The sequence below is a fragment of the Micrasema longulum genome, unplaced genomic scaffold (genome assembly GCF_059751315.1).
Source record: "Micrasema longulum isolate JH-2025_06_02 unplaced genomic scaffold, ASM5975131v1 h1tg002224l, whole genome shotgun sequence".
In the NCBI taxonomy this organism is placed as follows: Eukaryota; Metazoa; Arthropoda; class Insecta; order Trichoptera; family Brachycentridae; genus Micrasema; species Micrasema longulum.
Genome location: NW_028279384.1, coordinates 79,070 through 104,755, shown reverse-complemented (window position 1 = coordinate 104,755; position 25,686 = coordinate 79,070). Strand labels below are relative to the sequence as shown.

At 34.6% G+C, this 25,686-nt stretch overlaps 2 protein-coding genes across 2 annotated transcripts; one reads left to right on the top strand and one right to left on the bottom strand.

Moving 5' to 3' along the window:
• The first annotated feature begins 1,512 nt into the window (after positions 1–1,512).
• Positions 1,513–10,098, top strand: LOC148272698 (RNA-binding protein 28). Its single transcript, XM_088239694.1, has 11 exons — positions 1,513–1,653; positions 1,735–2,055; positions 2,190–2,378; positions 4,006–4,248; positions 4,338–4,535; positions 5,926–6,046; positions 7,333–7,510; positions 7,592–7,763; positions 8,425–8,698; positions 9,248–9,347; positions 9,421–10,098. Exons 1-11 carry the CDS (start codon positions 1,644–1,646, stop codon positions 10,060–10,062), a joined length of 2,448 nt encoding a protein of 815 aa, XP_088095820.1. The 5' UTR covers positions 1,513–1,643; the 3' UTR covers positions 10,063–10,098.
• A 3,648-nt stretch (positions 10,099–13,746) lies between these two features.
• Positions 13,747–22,730, bottom strand: Ndfip (Nedd4 family interacting protein). Its single transcript, XM_088239696.1, has 6 exons — positions 22,452–22,730; positions 22,147–22,291; positions 19,279–19,418; positions 17,048–17,177; positions 15,507–15,692; positions 13,747–14,971 (listed from the first exon to the last, which is right to left on the bottom strand). Exons 1-6 carry the CDS (start codon positions 22,476–22,478, stop codon positions 14,868–14,870), a joined length of 732 nt encoding a protein of 243 aa, XP_088095822.1. The 5' UTR covers positions 22,479–22,730; the 3' UTR covers positions 13,747–14,867.
• Between the last annotated feature and the right edge of the window lie 2,956 nt (positions 22,731–25,686).

Below are 25,686 nucleotides of genomic sequence, written 5' to 3'. Positions count from 1 at the left end.
GCTATTTTGTGATTTTGTTTTTTTCTTAAGTGGTAGTCTTATCCTATTTCTATTTCTTGTCCTATATTTATGTACATTTCTATTTAATATAATTTCACTTATAAAATACTTTGTCATGAGATTATTAAACACTTTATATATAAATACAAATACATTATACAATAGTCTTTTCTTTATTCCTATCCAGTTCAATTGTTTTCTCATTTTTTCAACACTATTATATTTGTTTTTTTTCAGTATAATTCTCATTGCTCTATTTTGTAGTATTTCAAACTTGTTTATGTCTCCCTCGTTAGCTAAATATAATATAGTAGAGCAATAGTCCCAATGAGGGGCAATTATTGTTTTGTATATAAGTTCTGCACTCTTTTTATTTATTTTTTTTCGAATTCTTCCTAGGAAGAAAATCTTTTTTGAATATTGATGTTTTAAAATTTAATTCTACGATGCAAAGTTTTATAGTTCCTGGACTGGAACTTGAAGCGTAAAACTGACCATCTTGCCTTCATACATATTATAAAATAATCGCTGGTACGTTGCGATTGGCGCACTGGTGCAGTGCCTTTTATGTACCACGGGCGTTGATTAGAAAATGATGGCGCAGAAGGTTATAAGAGTTTTAAGTTTATATGTGACAAGTTAGAATAATCGGCGCGCGTACGAATAAAGATGTATGAAATTTGAAAAAGCAAGGTTTGTATGTATTACTGTGGAATTAATTGCGCCTTTTATTTTGTTATTTTTAAATAAATTGGTAAGTTTTTAAAATACAAATATTATTTTAATGGCCATCGGTTTGCGATTTATTATTAAAAAAGGTTATGTTTCCCCAGCGGAAAACATGGGTCGATATTTATTGTTAAAGTTATTATTTTCAATAGAAAGGGTTTTGGTATTCCAGAGGTAATTCACCGCTCGGTCATTTGAATTTAACCCGAAGTATCGAATCGTAATTGACATTAAAAATAGTTTTTTTCGCTGCTTAGCAACCGTCAAAACAAGGTATGTTTTTCTGATTCTCTTCTGCTTTCTGAAATTTTTAAATTATTTTTATATCATATATAATTTATTCTGATACACTTTCTTTATTTTCCTTCTTATTTTCCTGCCCTTTTCATTTTTCAATCAATTTGCCGGGTGTGTTTTCTTTTAATTGCTAAAAAAACTGTTTTTTCCTCCCGCTTAGGGCTTGGATAGCCCATAATGGAGGATCCCGCGGAGATGGCTGCGAGGCCGAGTAAATAAGTATAATATTTATTATCTAAAAAAAAAATATCGTTAGAAAATTGTCAAAATGTATTCAAACTAGAATAAAAGTTGAGCATTTCAAAAATAAATTTATGTATGAAAGTTCGGATTTTTATGTATTTGTATATTGTCAGACGGTATAGCGTCTGACAAAATATTACGATAGCTACCACAACATGGCTACCGAAGTATACAAAACCAAAGACAAACATTGTTGTCAAATAATATTTGTGTCTTGTGTCAAATTTCATCATGGCCTGCCTTGTGTTTTTGGTTTTGGCATGTTAGGAGCGTGAGCTTGTTGTAGGTTATATTTGTTTAAACTTGTTTATTTTACTGAAATAAACTATTGTTATTGATTTAAAGCAAACTCAAGTAGATAACTCAAACTAGCGATGGGTAAACGTGAGTAATTAGTTAAAATTACGTTTTTAATTAGAATTTATCTTGGAAACTGTGCATCTAAATTTAGGGTTATATTTTCAGAAAAAAATAACGCAGCTGGAAAGGGAGATGCAAAACAAGAAAAGCAGTCTTTTAAATTTAAGGGAAAGAAAGGAAATAAAAAGTTCAACAAGAAACAAAAACCTACATTTGATGTCAATGCTCGTTTGGTTGTTAGAAATTTGTCTTTTAAAACTACAGAAGATGCTTTAAAGAAACATTTCGAGCTGTTTGGTAAAATCGCCCAGATCACGCTGTTAAAGCGGCCCAACGGGGATCTCGTCGGGTGCGGGTTCGTACAATTCGAGGACCTGGAGAACGCCAAGCGAGCCGTCAAATCCACACATTCACAACCCTTTCTAGGTAAGTCCGTATATTGTTACAATGCACACTGAGACCGAGGTGTATTACTTCATTATCATAATTTCCCTACTCGCACCTGTTCGTGCATAGGGAACTGATTCCCAGAATGGTGATATGTTAGTGTTTACTTACAGGTCGGTCTATAAACGTGGACTGGGCTGTGCCCAAGCACCAGTTTGCGCCTCCAGATTACAAGAAGAACACGAAATCTCGGGACGATGTGGAAGAGATGAAATCGGAACCAGAATCTGCTGATGAAACTATTAAAGAAGAAATTTCTTCCATCAAATCGGAAAATGATTCCCAAGAATTCCACAAGAAACGTAAGTTATTGTTATTAAAAAATAATTGGTGCTAAGGGAATAACATTTTTTTAAGAGAAATAAATGTTTGAGTTCTTATTATTTACCAAAATACTTCGATCTTCAGACCATTTCCTATAAATTGTAAATAACTTGCTCTGGAAAACGGGAATCGAGCCGTTGTAAAGTGGAATTATGAGTCCACAACCCGGTATAAACAGATTTTTTAATGTTGCGAGATTAATAAGACTAGTGTGTCATTAAAAAATAATTGATTTTAGATGGGGGAGAAATTTGTTGAAATTGATTTAATATGTTTTAATTTATTTTATCAACATTGCAATTTATCATCTTAATTAAAATTATATATATCGATTATGTTCAGGACAAAGGCTTTAAACGACAATAAGGAAGTTCAATGTTTTTTTTTGTTAATAGACTATTGTTTAATTAGCTTAGTTTTAAGCCAAAATTTTTTATGTATTGTATTATCAGCGCTACGATTTTTTAAAGTTTTGTATTTCTGATATTATTCCGCGTGTGACGTCTCAAGATCTCTTTCACTTCTTCTCGGTTAGTTCTGCCGATTGGTCCATTGACTTACCGTAAACCGGAAGCATTTCACAACTCTCTTATCATTGGTTGATTCATATGAACTAGTGACGTCGTTCAAAGCAGTTAATTTTTATTATTTTTTCATACATTTTCACGAAACTTAAAACATTTTTTATATCCAATTTCCCGTGGGACTGAACTTCCTCATTCAGTAAAAAGCGGTTTCATTATTTCAAATGTGTTTTAAACCATTTGTGTTGATCATATACACATTCTGGCAAAACTATTTGAGTCAATAGACATTTGGTGTTAAAATCCTTTTGCTAAAATGTAAATAAGACATACGGTTTAAAATACATTTGAAATAATGAAACTGCTTTTTTCAGAATCGTGGTTTGAAATCTTTGTCCTGAACACGGTCGATATTGTTATGTAGAAAAAAATATATTCAAATTTGATTCTACTACTACTACCATCAGGCCATTTCTCCATAGGGGTAGGCAGAGAGGATGGACTTCCACACACGTCTATCCTGACATACATTTCTAGCTTCTTCCACATTCGTACTTCTTGTCATACATGTCCTTCGGTTGTGTCTGCTTTTGACGTGGTCAGACTTAAGATTTTGATTTATCTGATCACGCCACGTCTTTCTTGGTCGTCCACGACCTACGTTACCATTCATTCTAACCATAAATATATTTTTTTACCATTTTTTCGTCATCCATTTGTTCTACATGACCAAACCGTCTTAGTGACCCTTTCTTAATCTTATCAATTACACCTATTTCAGATTTGCACTCGCCTGATTTCACCATTCGTAGCCTTGTCATATGACTGTATATTGATTTCCCACACATTTGTCTAAGCGACCGCATTTTGACCTTTATGTAATATTTATAAAGGGTTCAGTAGGCACAAAATAAGTGGAAAATAACATTCTCGTATTAATTTACAAACGTGTATATTCCCGACCCCCTTCAGAAACTGACGGGGTGCTAGATCCTATTAGATCCGGCGTTGCGCCACACACGACTTGAAGTGAAAGATCGCTGCTAATTAGTAATGTTTTTTTGCTACTTTTTGTTTCCAGAAAAAATTGATGAAGCCGTCGAACAGAGGAATGTTAAAAAAGCCAGACTGATTATCAGAAATATCTCTTTCAAAGCCACGGAGGAGTCTCTCTCAAAACATTTTTCCCCTTACGGAGAGGTGACGGAAGCAATATTGTTGAAGAAACCAAACGGAGATCTTGTGGGATGCGGCTTCGTTCAGTTCCAGGATGTCAAATCTGCGACCAAAGCCATTTTAAACACAAATGCTAAACCTTATTTAGGTAGATTTATCTTATTCTTCATTCGCTTGTTGCGGTTGACCCTAACGACCCCAGCCAGGCATTCATTAAGACTGTTTATACTATTGTAGGTCGCTCCATTCACGTAGATTGGGCCATTGCCAAAAACAAATATATGTCGTATATTACTCAACAGCAAGATGAAGAGGAATATCTAAAGAATGATGTCAAGTCGGAACCCGAGTCCGATGACGAAGGGCAGAAGCGAGAAATTAAATCTGAGAGTGATGACGAAAAATCAAACACGGGAGAATCGGAAACTGACCATGGTGAGATTTACTCAAACTTTCTTTAAAGGAATTGAAGGCTGAACAAAAAAATTGAATAGGATTTTTCTTAAGCCTGGGTTTTCTGTGCTGTAATTCACCACTGTAATGGGACCTTCTGGCCTGTTGTGGTGTAAAATATATGTATTCATCATTTTTCATACATACTAAAATTTAAAGTTTTTTCTTGTAATATTTTTAACAAGTAAATTCCAGCATATAACATATGTAAAATAAGAGTTTTATAATTATAATAATATCATTCTAAGTTTACGAAAGATATAACAACACAATTTTGAAGAATTAGAGATACCAGAACCCTCATTCTGTAAATTCATCCATATCGTATGTAGCGGAAATGAAAGCGAAACACAAATCTGATTGCTTTAGAGTGAGATGGATACAGTGAAACCTCTATCTATCGTTTTTAAAGGGACTTATTGAAATAAACTATGAATGCGGGAAAACAATGCTTGCGGAAATAAGAGGTCAATACACAAGGAGATAAGATCGGGTAAAGATACCGCCCTGGCAAACTGCATTACCATTGGCAGGTTAAAATTCTAAAAAAGATAAAAGTTTCAGGTGTAAATAAATGTATTTAAATAAAATTAGAAAGCATAACAAAAACAAAAAAAATATCAAAGTTCATTGCATTGGAAATAATCTCAGTCAACATTATATTTTTGGCTTTCCAAATAATATTTTTTTCGGCATCAGTTATTGAATGTGAGTAGTAGAATGTTTTTAATCGTTCGAAGATAGTGCATGCTTCTGAAAATGAAAAAACAGGCGGCGGCTCCTCTTCATCAATGTCATCCTCTTCAGCTGTCTCCTTCAACGTTGCATCACACGAGCTTTCGATAGTTTCTATCCCACACGTTGGGATATTGTCGTCAAATGTGACAAAATTGTTGAAATTCGTCTGTGTATCAAGTCTTAGCCAATCATCTTCAGAAACCTTAACTTGTTCTAATTGTCATTATATCTCTCATTCTCTTTCGAACGTTCTGCGCATTAGGACATACACAAAATATTAAAATATGTCAAATACGCATCGTAATTCAAACGATGAATGCGTTAAAATGGTGGATAGAGAAACGATCGATGCGATTAATTTTTGTATGTTTTATATGAAATTTTTTCGGAGTTAGAAGAAATAAACGACACATCCGGGAAAACGATTATTCGAGGAACGATAGATAGTGGTTTCACTCTATATGAGAAACGAACGAACTTATGAACTGAAATTGTAACAGAATAAGGGCTCAGTTTCATTTATGATTTGCTTCAGTTGCAATAAATGATAATTATATTTGTCTACATAAACAAAAATGAAATCAAACAGCGATATAACTTGAATACAAACTGACATGACATGTTAATGTTTCAGACGAAGATTCTAAAAGTGGAAGTGGTACTGAAGCCGAAAGTGATGTGGAATGTGATGATGAAGAACTCGATGGTGATGATAATGTTTCTCAAACAACAGAAACCGATCCAAGTAAATTGAAGTAAGCAATTTTTTTATTTATTTAGAAAACATACAGTCATGATAAATATAACAAAACACATTGAAATATAAAATGAAAATAATTTAGAAATAATTATAATAAGTTCTATACATTTTTTTTACCACTTTAATTTTATCAATGACAGAGTTTTACATTGTTGCATAATACCGAGTTGTTTGTTCCCATAATTACATATGTATATAAAACCATGACTGAAAACCCTCGCTCTCACTTGTATATAAATATACAACATAAGATTAACTTTTTTTTTTATGTTTAAAAATGTCTCCTACCAGTACGTCTGTCTATTATAATAAGTATTTCATTTAGAAAAAATCTAAATGAAATACTTCTTATAATAAATTCCACTGAGAAATGTCAGGAATAAAACTTAATCTATTTTTTTAAAACTAAAGAAGTATGAAAGACTGGATTTCACCCCCCCGGGAGTCATTAAGATTAACAAATTACAACAGGGATGGAGAACACCTTAAATAAGGGAATATGGAAGTCTAGGCATTTACAGGGCTTATGACCTGTAATTGGCTGGTTTAAGTGGCCACTTTACACACTGTGTAACATTCACCATTTTGCCTATGTTTGAACATCCAAATTTCTTCAATTCTTCCATTTGTTGATTTAAGTGAAGTTAAAGAGCTGAAACCTTTATTGTTGCGAAGAGATTCATCTGACTAAATTATTTCACATACTAGGCAACGCCTGAAAACAATTTTTTCCCAATCCAGTCTTTTGTCTACGAACATTTGGACAAACTCAAATAAAGAAGTATGGGCAAATTTGCTCTACCACCCAATAGTAGTTACCGTTTAAAGAATATTTTTCAGGAGTGCATTTTTTATTTATTTGATAACCCTTACGGAATACATTCATTTAACAAAATAATTTTTCTTTTCTAATAATTAATAATATTCTATTGTTAGTGGTAATATTTTAAACATATTTTGTAAAGGTTGTCTGAGTCTTTTGTTTAGTTTTATCTGGTAGTTTATTATATAATTTCATTACTACTAATATAAAATTAACAGTATACTCTGAGATATAATTATTCTAAATGTGATCAATTATAAAATAATGTAGTGGTTCCTTTATTGTTAATTACAGTTCAATTTTTGCACATTTTAATCTAAGAAAAAGCCAAACTGTGTTCAGCACTCGGCAACCTCCTCTCTCCCTTTGCCCTACCACTTGACCCGACTTTTCCTCGGACATTGTTATCTATTTTAAGGTGTAACTTTATATAAGTGTTAAAAGGTGAATATTTTCAGGGTTTCTGCAAATGATGCGGAAGACGGAAGAACTATATTCCTCAAGAATGTGCCATTCAGTGTCGGGAACGAAGAATTGGCCGAATATGTTCGCCAGTTTGGAGAGACCAACTATTCCTTGGTCTGTGTAGATAAACTAACTGAACATTCTAAAGGTACCGCGTTTGTCAGATTTCAGGTAAGCTTTCCCTCAGTTGACCCTCGTTAGTTAGTATCGGCAGCCATGATCTTGTAATGTGACGTGTTGTGCGATGTTTAGAACAAGGAAGATGCGGATATACTCCTGAGTGCGGGTCCCGAGCGTTTGACACTGGAGGGGCAAGTAATGGAGGCTTTCCCGGCCATGTTCCGGGATCGTATTCATGGAAAAAATACCAAAACTAAAAAACAACCCAAGGACTCGAGAAATTTATATCTCATCAAGGAGGGAGGTGTGTATTTTGATCCCATCAATATATTGTGGAATATTACTTTAATATACACAGTTTTATTCAAAATACACGGAATTTGTGTATAATATTTTTTTAAATCTTTATTTATTCCTCAATATTCCCTGCAATGTAATCACCATCGGATATACACTATATATATATCTTATACTTATACCAGCATTTTTTCCAATCCTCTAAACATTTCTGCAATGCACTTTTTCAGTCTTTATCTCTTCTATGGTCGTGAAATGTCATTCTCTCAAAGTCCTCTCAACTGTTGAGAACGAGAAGAAATCACACGGGCCCAAGTTTGGTGACTACGGTGTAAAAAGTTGCAAACAAGCCGCAAAACATATGCAGGCGTCGGTCGTTTTCACTCTGGAATAATCTCAAAAACTCACTATCACACCAAAACGCGTCTTACTAGTTTGTCAAAAATCAACTATGTGTTCAAAATGGCTGAAAATAACAGATTAATTATAAACATCTAGGGAAAGAAACAGGCTGTTAAAATTATGTATATAAATTTGAAATATTCCGTGTATATTTTTATCAAACCATGTATATTTTTTATTATTTGTACAGACAATAATATTTCCATCGGTAAGTGCGAAATATGGATGTTTTCCATTTGGCAAGGTACAGTTACTGTATATTCTAGTGATCCTGGCAAACACAAAGGCGGCGGCGGGAGTGTCCGGCGCGGACATGGCCAAGCGGCTGTCGCTGGAGCAGAACAAGTCCCAGATGCTGCGGAACCTCAACCGGTTCATCTCACGCTACCGCCTCACCATACACAACGTCCCCCCGCACTTTGCGGACGCTGACCTGCGCCAGGTCTGCATGGAGATGGCCAATGTGAAGGCCTACTGCCTCAAGGAGTGCCGTGTCATGAAGCACCTCAAGGGACCGCTCGGTGCTGATGGGAAACACATGTGAGACACTATTGAAAAATATATTTTAGCTTCTTGAATAAATATAATAAACTATGTGTCCAGGCGAATGAAGAATATAATTCTGTGTGTGAAATAAAACTAGAACCCCGGATCGGTGTTTTTCTGGGTTTGATTCCTCGCAAGGTGGATGTGAAATATTGATTTTAAAAATTATTTAAACTGCAATATTTCACTGTTCCTGAACTGGGACCCAAAGCATAAGACCGATTACCTTATCTTCATAAAACAGATGTTCGAAATATGCTTAATAAATTTGGTTTAAAAATGCAGTGCCCTGTGCATCGCACCTCTGGATACAAAAAGGGGAATGATGATAAAAAGCTGTTTTTATTCCCAATGAAGTCCTAAATAACCATCTGAAATTATGCTTTGCGATAGTTTTTAGCCATATTTTACACAAAAAAAATTATTGATCCTAAATAAATAAGTTTGCTGGCAATGGACGATTCCTTCAAAGAAATATTGTTTGCTAAAATATTCATAATGCCACGAATGAAGTATTACATAATGCGTAAATTCATTTTTCAGGTCAAAGGGTTATGGATTTGTGATGTTTACTAAACACGAAGATGCTTTAGCTTGTTTAAGGCGGATGAACAATAATCCTTCTATATTCCATAAAAACAGTGTAAGTGATTGCTATTTATTAGTTATTTAAAAAACAATGTTAGATTATTATTCGATTGTTTTTTTTTTTCCAGAGGCCAATTGTATCTTTCTCTGTAGAAGACAAGGGTGTTATAAATGCTAGAAAGAAGAGATTAGAGAAATCTCTTATTAAAAATCCTTTAAGTAAGTCTTACGTATCAAAGGATAATTACAATAATGATAATACTCAGTTCAACAAGAAAACATTCAATAAACCGCAACAAGCGAGCGGTAGAAAACGTAAGTCAGAGCCGACAAATATAGATCAAGAGTTACCGCACAAAAAAAGTAAATTTGACAAAAAACAGTGGAAAACGGAAGATAGAAATAAAAATAATTCAAGTAAACAGGAAGGCCGATACGGGGGAGAATATTCCGGAGAGACGGCTAAACCGGGCAAGACAAGAATGAGGAGTAACTTCAGACTGCGGACAGAGGCCGCGGTACACAAGGACAACGTCAAGAGTGAAAAGAAAAAACAGAAAGCTTCTAAGAGGGCGCAGGATATCCGGACCAGAGAAAAAGTCAAACAACCTAAACAAAAACAAAACACAAACAAGATTACTAAATTGAAAAGATCTTCGCAGATCAAAGATGACAAAACTTTCACAGATTTGGTTAATAAGTACAAAAGTAAATTAGTTTCAGGAACAAGTTCACAGAAAATAAAATCCAAATGGTTCGAACAGAACTGAATTTAAACAATTTATTAAAACCTTAAAATATCAAAACTGTATTTTCAATTCAAAATTAATGTGTCTATACATATACATTTTAAAAGAGAACATGAAGGAAAAACACAATTGTATTTAAAAATATATGTCTGTTTTACACCTCGGTGGGCAGTATTTAGGTAGAAACACTTAACTATTTGTTTCGCAGTTTATTGACGAGAGTTTTTTACATTATATTCTCAGAACGAAGTTCAAAATCTACGGATTCCTAAGAGAGCGGTGCCGTCATCTAACGGCTGTCATGTAGCGGTGGATGACGTCATTAAAGCATCGACTATATCGATCGAGAGCGTTAATAGTGAGCAAAACGTCAAACGGCGGTGCCGTCACAGCGGTGCGATACAAACAGTTTGGGAATATTTTTTCTCCTGCACCAGTGAACATTTTTGTGTCTGAAAATGAGTGCAAACATGAAATCCAATTTTACAATTTTTTTATTGATTTTGTAATAAAATCACAAAAATGTTGAAATTTGCACCGAACCTTGAAATGCACACTGTGCTGCACGATTTTGAACGTCTCGATGAGTCAAAATTCACAAAGAAGTTGTGTTTTGAGATATTTTCATTAGGAAAGTTTGGTCGGGATTATGCAAATTGCTGATACGATCGAGTCCATGCACTATTTGATATGAATTCGATGGTGTCATGGTTGGGGCGGTGCGCACAAAGTAGTTAAATATCTTACTCTCCTCCAAGCAATAGTTTTCGACTTCCAACGACTCCTCATCTTCATAATATACCTATATTTTCCGCAGCAGTACATCTCAGTTTTATAAAATTAAGTCGATCGCTTAGTAAAATTAGGTGATCACGGTTGCCAGACAACGGCACCGCTCTTTAAGTCGACATCTCCAGACGGCTGTCTTGTTACGCCCGCTAGATAGCTTTCTCAGGAAACTGTACTCACCGTAGAGGCAAGGTTGCTAATAGTATTGCATTATTCTCTGTGGTATGCCAACTCGAGTATCTTGCAAATTCTTTCTAAGCAACCTCGACTATTAAGGACAATGCACAAATATTATAAAGTAAGGCTCACCCATAACAATGTATCATTGTTTACAGATTCAGAAATAAAAGGCAATTTTGGTTGTCTTGTTTATTAATATTAAAAAAGATAAAATACACATTTGATTTATATGCACCAACAGACATCGAAAGCTTTTTACATCTAACATTAAAACTAAATACATATAATAATATATATCTTTATATCACACTCGTGATGAGACTATGATTTATATAAAACAGTTTGAAGTCCTCGCATTCTAGATTGACAGGATTATTGGGATATTTTGCAAGCGGTATCGGTAGGGGTAGATGCGGAGCCAACGTGGAAATGTTGCCAGTGATTGCAAAATACACAGTGTTCTGTTCACATCTAATTACAAAGACAATATTTACACACTAAGTATGCTTAGCTAGGTATTTACAATAATGTGTTGGACACGGAAAGTTATACAAGTAGTCGACATACATTAGATGTGATGAATTGACAAAGGGTAACACAAAAACACAATTATGTATTGGAAATAAGCAGTTTGGTTCCACCGTGCGACGATTCCTCGCGTTTTCGGGAGACTTCTTAAATCGCAAAATGTTTATCAAATTATTTCCAATATTCTTAATGCAGTTTTTTTTTAGATTGTTTGTCAATTAAGCAGTCATAGTAATTATGTCTTTTATAAGTATATATATGTATATATATATGATAAATTAATTTATCAATAATTACCTAAAACCCCCAACTGACTCGATTTAATAAGCGTAATTTATAATCTTCAAAGATTGATTTTTAAAACAAATTCTTTTAGTAGATTTTATTAAGAGGTTTTCACCACACCATACAAGCATTTCTTTTTAAGTAAAAAATCAGCGTCGTCCGAGTAAACATTTACTCGGTGTCAGCATTCTCGTGTAGGACATAATAACACGGAGGATTCTTAATATATCTATGTGACCTCACAACGTGAAACAGCTGTCCAAATCTATATACATAGATTGTTACATGTAATTTATTGTGATTATACAAAAGACTGGCCATTATTGGACTAGTTTTTAATGTGTAATCTAGTGTTTCTCAAAAATGACAAATTATGTTATCAGACATGTGCAAACTTCACATATAGTTCACTATTAAATCTATGTTGAAGAACATTGTCTATATAATAACTATGCAGAGATTTTTGTATAAAATGAAGAGATAAATTATTTTTAATACATTTTTTTCCCGCTAGTTTAACACGCACCCGGGTTCAGATGCAGTCGCTATTTACGGGATTTCAATAAAACATTTCAATTTCTTTTAAATATTTTATAGTGATCTTTCATCATTAGTAAAGTTTGATTGGGACTATACGAGCTCGGTCGCCGCATCCCGCGCAGATATACATAATGCATCGTGACTTGTCTCAGTTTGTCAAATCTCACCGAGCATTCTCCTGTCTTAGTTCTGGGACCCTCAACTGTAAAAATGTGGATCCTTCCGTGACACACAGTATTCGGATATATTCAACATGTGCGGGGGATCAACTAGATTTCAAAACTGTAATGCACTATAATAATATACTCGAGATTGCAACCGAATAAAAACGGAGATAAATAAAAAAAATATACAAATTTGACAGTCCTGAAATCTCATCTCCAAAACATGAAGGAAAAATATACACTTTGTTCATATTTTCAGAGTAAGAGCAACAGCTCCCAACAGCAATTGTAATTTTATCGGATTATTGATTTGTCTTGTTAATGAGGAAGTTCGGTGGTTTTTTTTATTTGTTAGTAGACTATCAAACTAAGCCAAACTATTTTTTTTTAAATATGTATCGTGTTATCAGCGCTAAGACTTTATAAAGTTCTGCGAGTCACTATGGTGAGTTCTGCTGATTGGCGAATTGGATTCCCATAAACCGGAAATCTATCACAACACTTCATAATGACTCCGTATATATATACTCTATAATAACTCTGTTATAATAATCAACCAGTGGTTGATTCGGATGAACTAGTGACGTCGTTAAAAGTAGTTTTTTCATACATTTTCAAGAATCTTAGCTGTACAATTTAACTTTTTTCTTGGCAATGTATCCTATAGGATGATTTTGTTTTTCTGATGAACTAAAACACTAGTAACCATAATTTTAATTATTAAATGCATTATAAAAATTCATAAGAAACTTTTGATTTAAAAAAAAAACCCATTTATTTGGGATTCTGAAGCCTTTTTTTCTATCAAATGTGAAAAAAAAAAAATTTCGTTCTGCCAAGATAAGAGTTAATGCTATAACTTTTAACATGCGTAAGAAAACATTTTTTATATCCTGTAGCACTGAACCTTCTTATTGAGTTAGCAGCCATAAGAAAAATGTATCCTTTTCATCAGCAATTTCCCCATCAAATGTATGAATTGTAAATATTGTGAAAATATAACAAATTTTAATGTTCGTGTGATTTATTTGGTGATTTGATAATTTTTTAAAAGGTTTCCACCAGACTTTCTGTTCACTGGCAAAATATTTTTGTAGGTTTTTGAAAATAATTTCCATGAAAAGAATGTCCCTTTTCTTGTTTAATTAATGTCTCCCGTACTAATTAATTTCACCAGTTAAAATTTAAGTCTAATTACACCATAAACAACACAAGGTAATTTTATTTATTCGAAAAAGAAATGAGATTATTTGCGAAATATTAAAATAACTTCGACCGATAAAAAAGACTAAGTAATTTAAACATTTCACATTTGAGACACAACTAACTCCCTGAGAGGAGATTGAATCATTAGTAATTTTATTGATTAAAAAAAAGTTTAAATAGGAATTATTTTTCATTTTCACATACCACGAGGGGCGTACTAATAATGAATAAGGAGAATAACAAATAAATGTAATACTGTTATTTGCTTTACAAGGATCACCAACTAACCCGGTGTAATTGTTCAGAATAGTGCGAAAATCCTATAGACAAAATAACGAAGTTATGTTATAAAATACACCCATACCTAGCTGCATCAATACTGTTATTATTTAACACCCAGCTCAGATACAGTGCATTTCTACGAGCGGGGATTTGAAATATAATAAATATTGGAAAAACTACCCCAGACACGGACGGGATGGATCACACATGTCAAATTAGAGAAATGGAAATTAAACAAATCAAAAATACTTAACCCTAAAATGCCTTTTATAAATACATAATTATTGAGTTTAACAGTTACAGAAAAATCCCATGTAAAATTAATAATGCATACAAATAACATTAAAAAGGTACAATAATAATTTTGAATTCACTAAAAATCTAGTAGCAATATGGATCTGCGTTTCAAAGTGCTCGCTACCGTTAATATTCCTCATTCCATCATCCAATTATATGTACATACATAGTCATTTGGTGAAACATTTCATCTTGAGCGCTAATTTTGAGGTTCTTTATTTTAGTAAGTAAGTTGAATCAAAACAGTAATAATGACATAAATCCCTAGCCTTTGGGAGTCATTCAGTCGGTGGTTAATCATTTCTGAATGATACTATGTACACAGTTTTGATTCGGTGAATTAAAATGTATGATGACAAAAAAAAAATCATCTTAAAATAGAACGCAGTATATTGTTTTAACAATGCGTAAATAGTTTCAGAATTATTTACATAATATTATATCAACTCTGAACATTTGTAGAAACTTTTGGAATGATCGCTTTATAATTTGCAATGATTTTTTTAAAGCAAAATAAATAATTATAGTTTCAGAATACGGATACAGATGCGTTAGTTAGTGGAAGAATAACAATCTCTCCTGCGCATTCCCCGAGAGCAGGCGCCACCCGCGCTTTATATTCAGGTACTGGATTATTGCGCGAATGCAGATTAGGACACCTGCAACATATCAAAATGCGTTCACATTTCATCTGTGTACACCTTAGTTAGTTAATTAGATGAATAGGTATTAGAATATAGTTTTTCTACACTGATACTCTCTCCCGAATGCTGTACGAAAAAGACAACTGTACGTCGGCAAATCAACAAAATCGAGGTCTAGTATTCCTATTTTCCCTATCACAAAGCTGAAACGAGTTTTCACTTTTAAACAAATTAGTTATCATATTTGTATACCGTACGTCCGAAGATGGCGGATTAAACTAGGGGCTTTTAAGGGTTTTAGGATGCCCCTAGCTCTTATAAGAGACAATTTATCAACGGAAAAAAAAACAAACAATACGGACACTCTAGTGCCATAATCCAGGGAGAAAATACAGGAATACGTTTGTATACAAAAAAGTCAGATCGCACATCCTCTTAAGACATTTCTCTAGTTTAATAATCAAATAAAAAGCAACAGTGATGAAATTACAAAATATATTATACGGAGTGAAGTTCATATCTCTCTTTATAGAGTGACAATTGTACTTACCGAAAGCCATGATCAACCAACACAACCAAGAGTTGTCGTGACTGGCGAACTCGGTGGAGTGCTTGACGATGAGAGTCCACTTGGCGAGGGACAGCCCGAAGCCGGAGAGGGCGCCGTAACGGGAGGCGATGGTGTGACAGAAGCACATGAGGAGCAGGAAACCGATCCAGTTGAACAAGAAAGCCACTGGAAGTCAACCGATACAATTGGACAAGGACCGCAAAGGGAAAAGAGATTTGGGTGTATGAAGATATCAACCATTGTCGATAGTGCCTTGACAAACGAACTTCAAATTCCAAAATCAATTAGATTTAGTTAGTTGATTGATGTGCCAAATTATTGAACGATATACAAAAAAAAATATATCATCTCAAAACATGGTTTCTTCTAGATAAAATGTGTAAATTTATCTATTGAATCAGCATGCACTTCAATTAAAATGACATTATTATGAAACGAAAAAGTTTGTTTTCAGTATTACTGGAAACTGCTAATCATCCCAATGCTGATTTATCCGTTGGTTTTTGTTTAGAACTGAACCAGGTATGGATTCTTTTTACACGATTTAAAAAACGAAACACGGTCCGAAAAATTTAATTATTTGTTTCCAACATTATGTTATTTTATTTTATAAACACCCAGAGGGCTCTTACAATAAATAGTTAAAAAGTACATAAAGTATTATGGCAATTAATTTAATAATGCGTAACAGTAATACGATATATTTATTTTTGGTCTTTTTAACACCCCTTGCATGTATTTATTACTCAATAGACCAGTTTCTCACCCGAGATACGGAAGGTTCTGGATATCGCAAGAATTGAAAATGAAGTTTTACCAAATTTGGGTAAATGGGTATGCCATTGTCCGATAGTGATAGTGAATAATCGTTACTACCATATTTTTTTAAATTTTGAAAAATTAGATACGATAAAAAATGACTAAATCTTGAATTGATATTTATGCAAGGAAATTCATCCATCATTATTTTTTAGTATACACTAGGACCACTTTTTACATGGGAGATATGTTCCACAAAGTACCGTGTAAAAAAAGTATACTAAAAATGAACAATGCTGGATAGGTTTTTTTGTATGAAAATCAATTCGGGATTTAAAAAAACTTAAATTGTTTATTACGAGTATTTACTGTACCTTAATTTTCTTCATAGATATAACATGACATTAAAATATTTAAAAAAAATTGTAACTAAGATAATTATCACAATATACGCCGAGTAAAGGAGTGATGTAGGGCATTCCAGTATTGAATAATGTAATTATATTATTATTGAGCATTTCATTTTTGGACTGTTTTATTTGGAAACCGTGCAAAACGATTCAGTGGAACGTATCCCCGGGTGAAAAACGGGAGTCAGGTGGATTACATCATGAACCGTGTTCTGTATTCATCATTTTAGTTTTGTGACATCCATTAAAGGGTTAGCGGGAGGAGTTCTCTCAATCTAGTCGTATTCATTAAACATAATAAAAATTAAGATTGTAATTTTGTGAAAATTTGAGATGTGTAAAAACAATTACCAAAGAAAGCCGTGAAGAACATAAAATCAGTTCCGAGGAGACCATTGTCAGCATCAAAGTCCGCTTGGCCTTCTACAGATTCCATCGTGAGGAAGGCTGTGATCGGCGGAGGCTGCTGGGCTCCGGGTATCTGCAACAGGTGCACCCGGTAATCTACTACGTTATACCATAACAGAGCGACCGGACTGGAGAATCATACTACATACGGCAACTAGGAAAAGATCTTTTCAGCAAAATAGGTGGAAATGTCAATAATTTATTATTAGAAGGTCGGGGTAGAGTGGAGTTCGACCTCGGAGCTCCGATCCGCCGAGTCCGCAACACTAGCCTTGGCCAAGGGACCACAACCCGATTCACATTTTCAGCAAATTTGTCTAGTAAAATGCTCGTATACCGAGGTTGTAATGCACTAAATAAAAAACAGATTAGCAATGTTTCGAGTTTGTTCCAATTTTTGTAGACAAGGACTGGATTCAACCCTGGTTGTACAGTGTGTAAAGTGGCCACTTAAACCACAATGGCATATCATAAGCCCTATAAATCTTTAAGATTTCCATATTCCTCCATTCCTTTAAAAATATTTTCCATCTCTGATGTGATACATTAGAAAACAATATTATTTAGGGTGTTACCACATAGATAAATGTTGGATGAGAGTCAAGGTCGATCGACAGTTTCTACTACACCAAATTGACCGATGTTTTGTCGATTGGTATTCGTCAATCAGCCAAAGCTACCACACCAATCGATCGGTGTGGTAACACCATTAGACATATGAGGGGTGATTTTTACATTTGCGGAACCAGCATTTTATTTTTATTTTTCAATATAATCTCCTCGAAAATCTATACATCTATTACATCTTTGAATAAAGATGTAATAGGTGTATAGATTCCATCTTTTACTGGAGACAAATTTAAAATCAATCTGAAAAAGCACATGATGACTGAACTAACCAGACTAGACGAGACATAAAATGACTAGACAATATAACATTTCTAATGTAACCCTAACGGGTTTTTTAAAATTGTAAATAAATAAAATAAAAAAAATGTTTCTAATCCTTTGTAAAAATACTTTTTATGTTCGCTTGAAAAATGATCATTTACCGCTGCCTGGAGTGACTTGAGGGTATCAAAATGCCTTCCACAAAGTTTCTTCAAATTTGTGAACAGGTAGTAATCGCTGGGTGCCAAATCTGGACTATATGGTGGGTGGACAATTTCCTCGCAACGACATGACGTTATGGCATTGACCGCAACTTTGGCCTCGTGATCGGTGACCCGTGTATTGTCATGAAGTAAAAGTACACTTGTTGCCAATTCTCCTCTTCTTTTACATGTAATTTCATCCTTTCAACGGTGATAAATATCAACGTAGTATGCCCCTGTTATAAAGGGATTCCCTCTGAATTCCAAAAGGTCATTACCATCACCTTTCCAGCGAAAGAATGGAACGACTCTGTATTTCTTTGGTGCAGGGCCGCCCTTTTAGTGCCACTGCATAGACTCCTGCTTTGAATCGCAATTATAAAAATTAACCAATGTTACATTTCCAGTGACAATTCTGTTGACTATATCGGTTGGATCAGTGCAGTGCCACACAGCATCAAAAACTCTTTGGAACACTCAATACATTGTTTTTGATGGGGCGAGAGCATTCTTGGTACGGTACCTTTGACTGCGCTGACCTTTGGCGTACCCAGATGATCGCGCGTAATCTTGTAGACTGTGGTTTCCGCTATTTTTAACATTTTAGCAACTTCTTCTAGTTATCTGACCATTTCCCAAATAGCTTCTTTCATTTTCATGAGCATTTCATATGTTGTGACGTCGTTTGGCCTTCCTGGCTGCTCATCGTCTTCAAATGACTCTATGCCTTGCTTAAATAACCGGTTCCACTTATACACCATTGTTAAAAAGGAAAAACATCACCATAAACCTCTCCCATTTAACTTAGTTTTGAACACTTGTTTTGTTAAGAATTTAATTACTGCATGAAACTCAATATTCGACATTTAAAAAAATACTGTATACTTGTTTCCGCGAAAGTAATCAACGACTGAACAGAATTGAGTGAAATTTACGACTTATACCAAAGATAAAAAAAGGATGATCTTTTTGCCTTATCCTGCAAATATAAAAATCACCCCTCGTATCATGCAGAAAAATGCTCAGATAGCATTCAGCAAATTTTAATGACTTTATTTTCAAGTATTCACTCGTAAATACCCTGGGCTGCGTTTCTCCCTGCAGAGTCTTCTCTCGTTGGACTTCTTCGTACGTGGGCAGCTTACTGTTGGCTGCCACGTCATACGGCGGTGGGGCTGAGAAGTCCGCCTTGGGGGGCGGGATACTGTCCATGCTGTTGTCTGGAAAAGGATTTACCATAAATACTGGACATAATCGGGTATGCGGAATGTAACTTTTCCTAGCATTATGTCTTACGGTATAGCAGTATACTGCTGTGAGGAAATACTGGAGATATTGATTCTGTTGTGCTTCAAAAGAGGGCTGTTCGAGCAATATATAACATGAATCCTAGTAATTTAGTGATGTTTAAAAAAATCAACATATTGACAGCCATACGTCAATATATTTATGAAAATTACTAAAAGGAATAGAGATTTCCTTAGTGTTGACACCAGAAATTAGTAATTCATTTCAACTGTATACGTTTCTATAGTGAAATATCAGACAACATTCAAGCTTTGTCAACAACCAAATGTAAAAGTTTTGTAAAAAGTAAGCTGTTAAGAAAAAAACTACTATAAAATTGTAGAAGACCAAATAGCATAGCAATGAAATTATGTTTTTCCTTATTAAATTTTTTATTTGAATTGTATAATTATAATTGATTAACGTTTGCGGGAGATTCTATGAATCCTATGTCAAAAAACTCTATTTAAATTTAAATAACCACCGTTGGTATTCCAAACAAAATTATAGCGCGGTATAGCGCGTTTTTACGTACTAAACACGCATTATAGCGCGCTGTAAACGCGTTCGGGATACCAGCCCAGGGCCACATTAACCCTTTATAGGACAGTAGCAAATATTTATGCCACTGTATATAAAGGCCATTTTCTTTGTTAATATTCATTTAAAGTGAACTTCGTACGTATGCCTATAGTTATGACGAAAACAAATAAAAACGGCATGAATATTTGTTATTCGCCATTTGCGCATATGATTTAGCATTGTTTTGACATGTTAGAACCATTCAAGCATGTCAAAACACTCTAAAGTCATGTGCGCAAATGGCTGGAAATTATCCGTTAACAATGTAGTTCCGGTGAAGATTTTTATGTATAGAAGTGAAGTATGGAATTGGAAAAACAAGGGTAAAAGTAGGCTGAATGCTGTCAAAATGCGATCTCTCAGAGACATGTACGGCCAAACTACGATCCATGAATTATGTAAGGCTGAGACCAGCACCATCGACAAAAATTATGATTAATATTTAATGATGCTCACACTTACACACACCTGAACACTTACTCCTACACTAATACACATAAACATACATCTACACTTACTCTCATACAAATACACATAAACACACCCTTTTGTTGTAAGACAATTTAATAATATGTATGATTCTTATTTGGAAACTTTGCTGGTCTGTCTTTAAACTGTATTTTTTTGTTCATTGTCGACTGTTTGTTTCTTTAAAATAAATAAATAAAGGAGTTCTGCGTTGATTTGGACATGTAGAGCGAATGGACAGAGAAAGAATGGCAAAAAAGATTTACAATGCGAATGTTGATGGATGCAGAAAATCAGGAAGACAGATAAAAACATGGCATGAATAAATACTTTAAAATTAATCGGCAAGTGTTCATGACAGAGTGGTATGGGGTTCTATTCTCTCTGCCTACCCCTACTGAATAAACTGTGTCAGAGGATAAAACGCCACACCAATCTGTCTCTTGATACAGACCTTGATTCCTTTACATTTATAGATCATCTCGCACGCTGATTATTCTGGCTTTTGAAAAGTCGGATTTGGTCATGTCATTTCTTTTCCGATCTTCCTCATTTTTTACATACATACATATGCATTTAGAAAAATTAGTTATTTTATTTGAAGGATTAACTAACTACGTGTGCTAAGACACATTTTTGTATCCTCCTCCACGAATGCTACAAATATACAAGTAATGGTGCACTCAAATAACATTAAGATGATTTTAATGCACAACTTGTTGTTTTGTAGCATTCGTGGAGGATACGAAAATATGTTTTAAGTGGCTAGCTCAAAAATACTGAATTTGAATGAAAATATGTGTATATTGTAGACATATAATTATGCAGACACTGTTCAAATTACAAAATAGTATTGTATTAATTTCTAAATTACACCTCGACAGGAGCCCACAGTAGCCCCGAAACCGGTCGGTAATGAAACAAGAAATAAGTGATGATATGATAACTTATAAATAAATATAACCAAGTTACCAATTAAAAATACTCGGCACACTTCCACTTGTTCGTTTGACCAATTAGCGCTTTCACCCTCTGATGGGCGTCTTCAGACTCGTAAATATTATACACGTATTTACCAGTTATATAAGTTATTATATCATTACAATGGAATTCCACCAAGAATTGTCAATAATTAACTTAAATCAAATAATAAGTGGTAATTTTAATTAGATAAATTTGAGTTGAATGATAATTTGTCGCAATTGTTGCTTGTAATGTTGTTGCAATAGGTTCTAATCGGACACCACCACCAGCACACTGTTACTTCAATATTATAAGAAGGTGTTCGGAGCTCAGATATCGGGCGGGTGAAGAACCTATTTCTACTGCAATAGGTTGTTGAGACTGCAATATTTCATTGTTCCCGGACTGGCACCCAAAGCGTAAGACCGATCACCACACCTATACAATACCTTTGGTTTACTAATGCCGTGTCCTATGCACCACTGAGTGGGGAAAGGGAAATTATGATGGTGATTAAGAGCTCTACTTTTGAGCCGGAAAAATTATTTTGTTCTAAAGAAAAGCACAAATCAATTATCGACTTTTACAGCTATTATTAGAGAAATATCTAACAGTGTATAAAAGTAAACGTCAGTTAAGATGGCTTACCTGACATTTGTAAATATTGGTTGACCATATTCATACGATTTCTAGAGAAAAGATCTGCGTGAGCCATTCCGGGCGGGGGGACGGCGACGGTCAAGGGCGTGTGTATCGGCAAAACGGCACAGTTATCGCCGCTCTCCGCCACGTTCTGTAACGAGAAAACGCACTCCGTCGGACCATTGTCGTCCCTTACCATTCCCTTACTGATATAATGCACAAATATATTATCCAGATGTCAAATCCGACAACAATAAACATTGATTATGTTGTTAAGGATCCATAATACTATGCAGTTATTACTAACATACCGTTTCATCAGGAGTATTCGTCTCCATTTTAGGATGTATTTATCACAACTGACAAAGAAGAGAAATCAATAATACAGAATCAACTGACAAATTATTTTAGATATTTTGAGACTGCTCGAGACTTCAGGCCAGAGATTATACACGTACTGAAGATAAATTGCTGCAATTATTGTCCTTGAAATAAAACCACAAACAGCATAAGGCTTAGTTTTTTTTAGTTATTAGGGCCTTCTATCAAAACATGATAACATTGGTCGAAAACAAAGTACATGGATACACAAATTATAATAAACATAGAAACAACACAATCAGAAAGGAATAACAATATTAGTGACAGACCAAGAACAATTTTTCTTTGATATACAAATAAAAAGATAAAAAAATATTTATTCTTCTTTGTTTTTTATGGCCTTTCCACCTCCTAACTGTGGTTATCCAGTGTCGAGTTTTTGTTTATTTAGATATTTACTCATGTTTTAGTAATATAAACAAGTTTGTGTCGGTATTTAATATTTAGAAAACTTTCACAGGAGAGTTAGAAAATTAGTGTGGAATGGAATGTTAATGTCGGAGAGGTCGAATAGGAAATCAAGATAACATAATCATATATGGGGCATAAAAAAAGTACTATACTAAGCTGAAATTCTCACTATAAATTTTCACTTAGTCCCGGATTGGATTTTGAACAGGTGAGAACCATTAAAAATCATTTCCACGTATTCTTACGTGTTGTCATAAATTTATAAACTAAAAACTGAGGAACAAGTTATTCTCTCGCGATACGTATACCAGAGTCAACTTGCTTAGCGAGGGCAACAAATTTAATAAAATTAACATCGGAATTTTTGACAATTTGGCTGCAGTTATGTACAGAAATTCTTTTAATGCTTAAAATTTAAAACGTAGGCGAAACAAAACGTGTCCAGAAACTTTCAAAATTTATCGTTCCCAAAGGGACAAAACAAATACCTAGGTAGTCTTACATCGCAAGAGAGAAGATGTTCTGTTAACATGTGTTTGTCCGTTCTGATAGGGATTAAGTTAATTCTACCCAGAGGCGGAGGACCCTGTGAAACAAGTGAGGCAGAGCCTCACTAAGAAATCATTGCTATTCCCCAGTATCTAATATGTATTTAAACTCGCACTAAATCAATTAAAACCATCGTAAGTAAAAACAACATTATTTCAATTAACGATACGGTTGAATTTTGCTTGAAAATAACGAACATAAGATAAAATAACACGAAATTAAAGTTTTTGAAACATGCTAAATACATCTTTACTGCTATTGCATAAGGTTAATTTTTTAATACGCGGGTGACACACATAAATATTAAGCCAACTGAAGCGATGTTTTTGAGAGCTTCTAGTTTGTGTATACGTATTACTCAATGACGTCATACATATTTGTCAGAGTGTAAGTGAGTTTTGTTTATCACACATCCAAACAAGAAATTTGAACTGAATACAAATCTTGTGGAAGGGAGAAGAGCGTAGGTCGCAGGTCGCAGGTCAACCGTCCACCAGTGCTGCCAATTTAGCAACTTTGTTGCTAGATTAAGCGACATTTTGACATTGAAAACGACTTTTTTTTAGCGACAAATAAATTCTAGCGACTTTTAAGCGAGCTGTCAAAAGTTAAAGTAAAAATGGAATCACTTGTGATAAAGAAATTTCACTCCCTAAAATATAGAAAAGAATGGGAAGACAGACATTTCAAGTTTATTTCATTAAAATAAAATATTTTTGTCATTAATATGACATGTAATTACTTATAAAAGCGATTTTCTTATGAATGTTGATAAATCGAAAGTGATGGTTTTTAAGAGGGATGAAAATATAACTAAATGTGAGATCAGTGTGAACGGAGATATTCTGAATCAGGTAGAAGAATTTGTGTATCTGGGAAGTATGTTTACTAGGGATGGAAAGACCGAGAAAGATATTGAATGGAGGGTGAGTGCCGGAAACAGGGTGAACGGTACACTGAAATCTACTTTGGCAAACAAATGTTTATCGCAGGAGGCTAAACTAGCAGTTCACAGCGGAGTTCTAGTGCCAACTTTAATGTATGGGAGCGAAGTATGGAATTGGAAAAATGATGATGAAAGTAGGTTAAATGCTGTCGAAATGCGATCCCTCAGGTGAATATGTGGCAAAACGATGATGTATGATAGGTGCACAAATGTCGAGATCTGTGAACTGTGTAAAGCTAGGGTTTCCTAGGACAGCGGTGCCCGTATCTTAACGGCCGTAGTGAACGGTGATGCGGTGGACAGCCCTCGTAGTGGTGACTAGAGAGTGGTTTTATTTTTTGACGGTGTTATCAACACAATTTTTACAGGAAACCACTCTCTAGTCACCGTTACGACGGCTGTTAACCGCGTTAATGTTCACTACGGCCGTTAAAATACGGGCACCACTGTCCTAGGAAACCCGAGCTTAAGGCTGAGATATGCATTATCGACAGAATCAAGAAAGGGGTGCAGCGTTGGTTTGGACATGTAGAGCGAATGGACAACGAAAGAACGGCTAAAAGGATCTACGATTTGAATGTTGATGGATGCAGAAAACGAGGAAGGCCGAGAAAGACATGGCATGAGCAAGTCCATAAAATACTTGGAGATGAACATGTTAAAAGTAGAAATAATCGGCGTGCGTGCATGAGAAGATGTATGAATGTAGAGGAAGCGAGGTCTGTATGCCAAGATAGTGATATGGCGTTCTATCCTCTCTGCCTACCCCTACGGGGAAATGGCGTGATGGTTTGTTTGTTGTTTGTTTGTTTGTGAGTTTGTGAATACCAGTGCCCTTAGAAGGATTTTTCACGTTAAAGGCGTTGAACAAATTGCTGAAATATTATTTTTCGGTTGGTATGGATAGAAGTATATAGTAGGATTGGAGTATTGTAAACTCACACTATATATTATCTCTTAATCTGAGCTTCACTAGAAATTTGCTATCAAAGACGCCACTGATTCTACCACATTTTTCACAATAGTTAAAATATTCACGAAACCATTTAATTGTTGATATATTTTCACAAATATTTGTTTTGGTGGAGTTATGTTACAATTCACACCACGAGTGTTGCAGTTTTTTTGTTTTGTTTTAAAGGAATAACCCGCCAAGCCTCTATTTTGAGGCTTGTCAGCTGGTGGGATAGAAGGAGTATGGAAGGGAGTAATGAAAAATACACCACGACACCCAGGCCAAAGGAGAAAAAAAAAATCTT

Coding starts and splice junctions, on each gene's coding strand:
- LOC148272698 (XM_088239694.1), top strand. Junction 4,536..5,925: donor AGAATCGGAAACTGACCATG/GTGAGATTTACT, acceptor TTAATGTTTCAG/ACGAAGATTCTAAAAGTGGA. Junction 6,047..7,332: donor ACCGATCCAAGTAAATTGAA/GTAAGCAATTTT, acceptor GAATATTTTCAG/GGTTTCTGCAAATGATGCGG.
- Ndfip (XM_088239696.1), bottom strand. CDS start 22,478: ATGGAGACGAATACTCCTGATGAAACG. Junction 17,178..19,278: donor AGGGAGAAACGCAGCCCAGG/GTATTTACGAGT, acceptor CACCTGTTGCAG/ATACCCGGAGCCCAGCAGCC. Junction 15,693..17,047: donor GTTCTTCACGGCTTTCTTTG/GTAATTGTTTTT, acceptor GTTGACTTCCAG/TGGCTTTCTTGTTCAACTGG.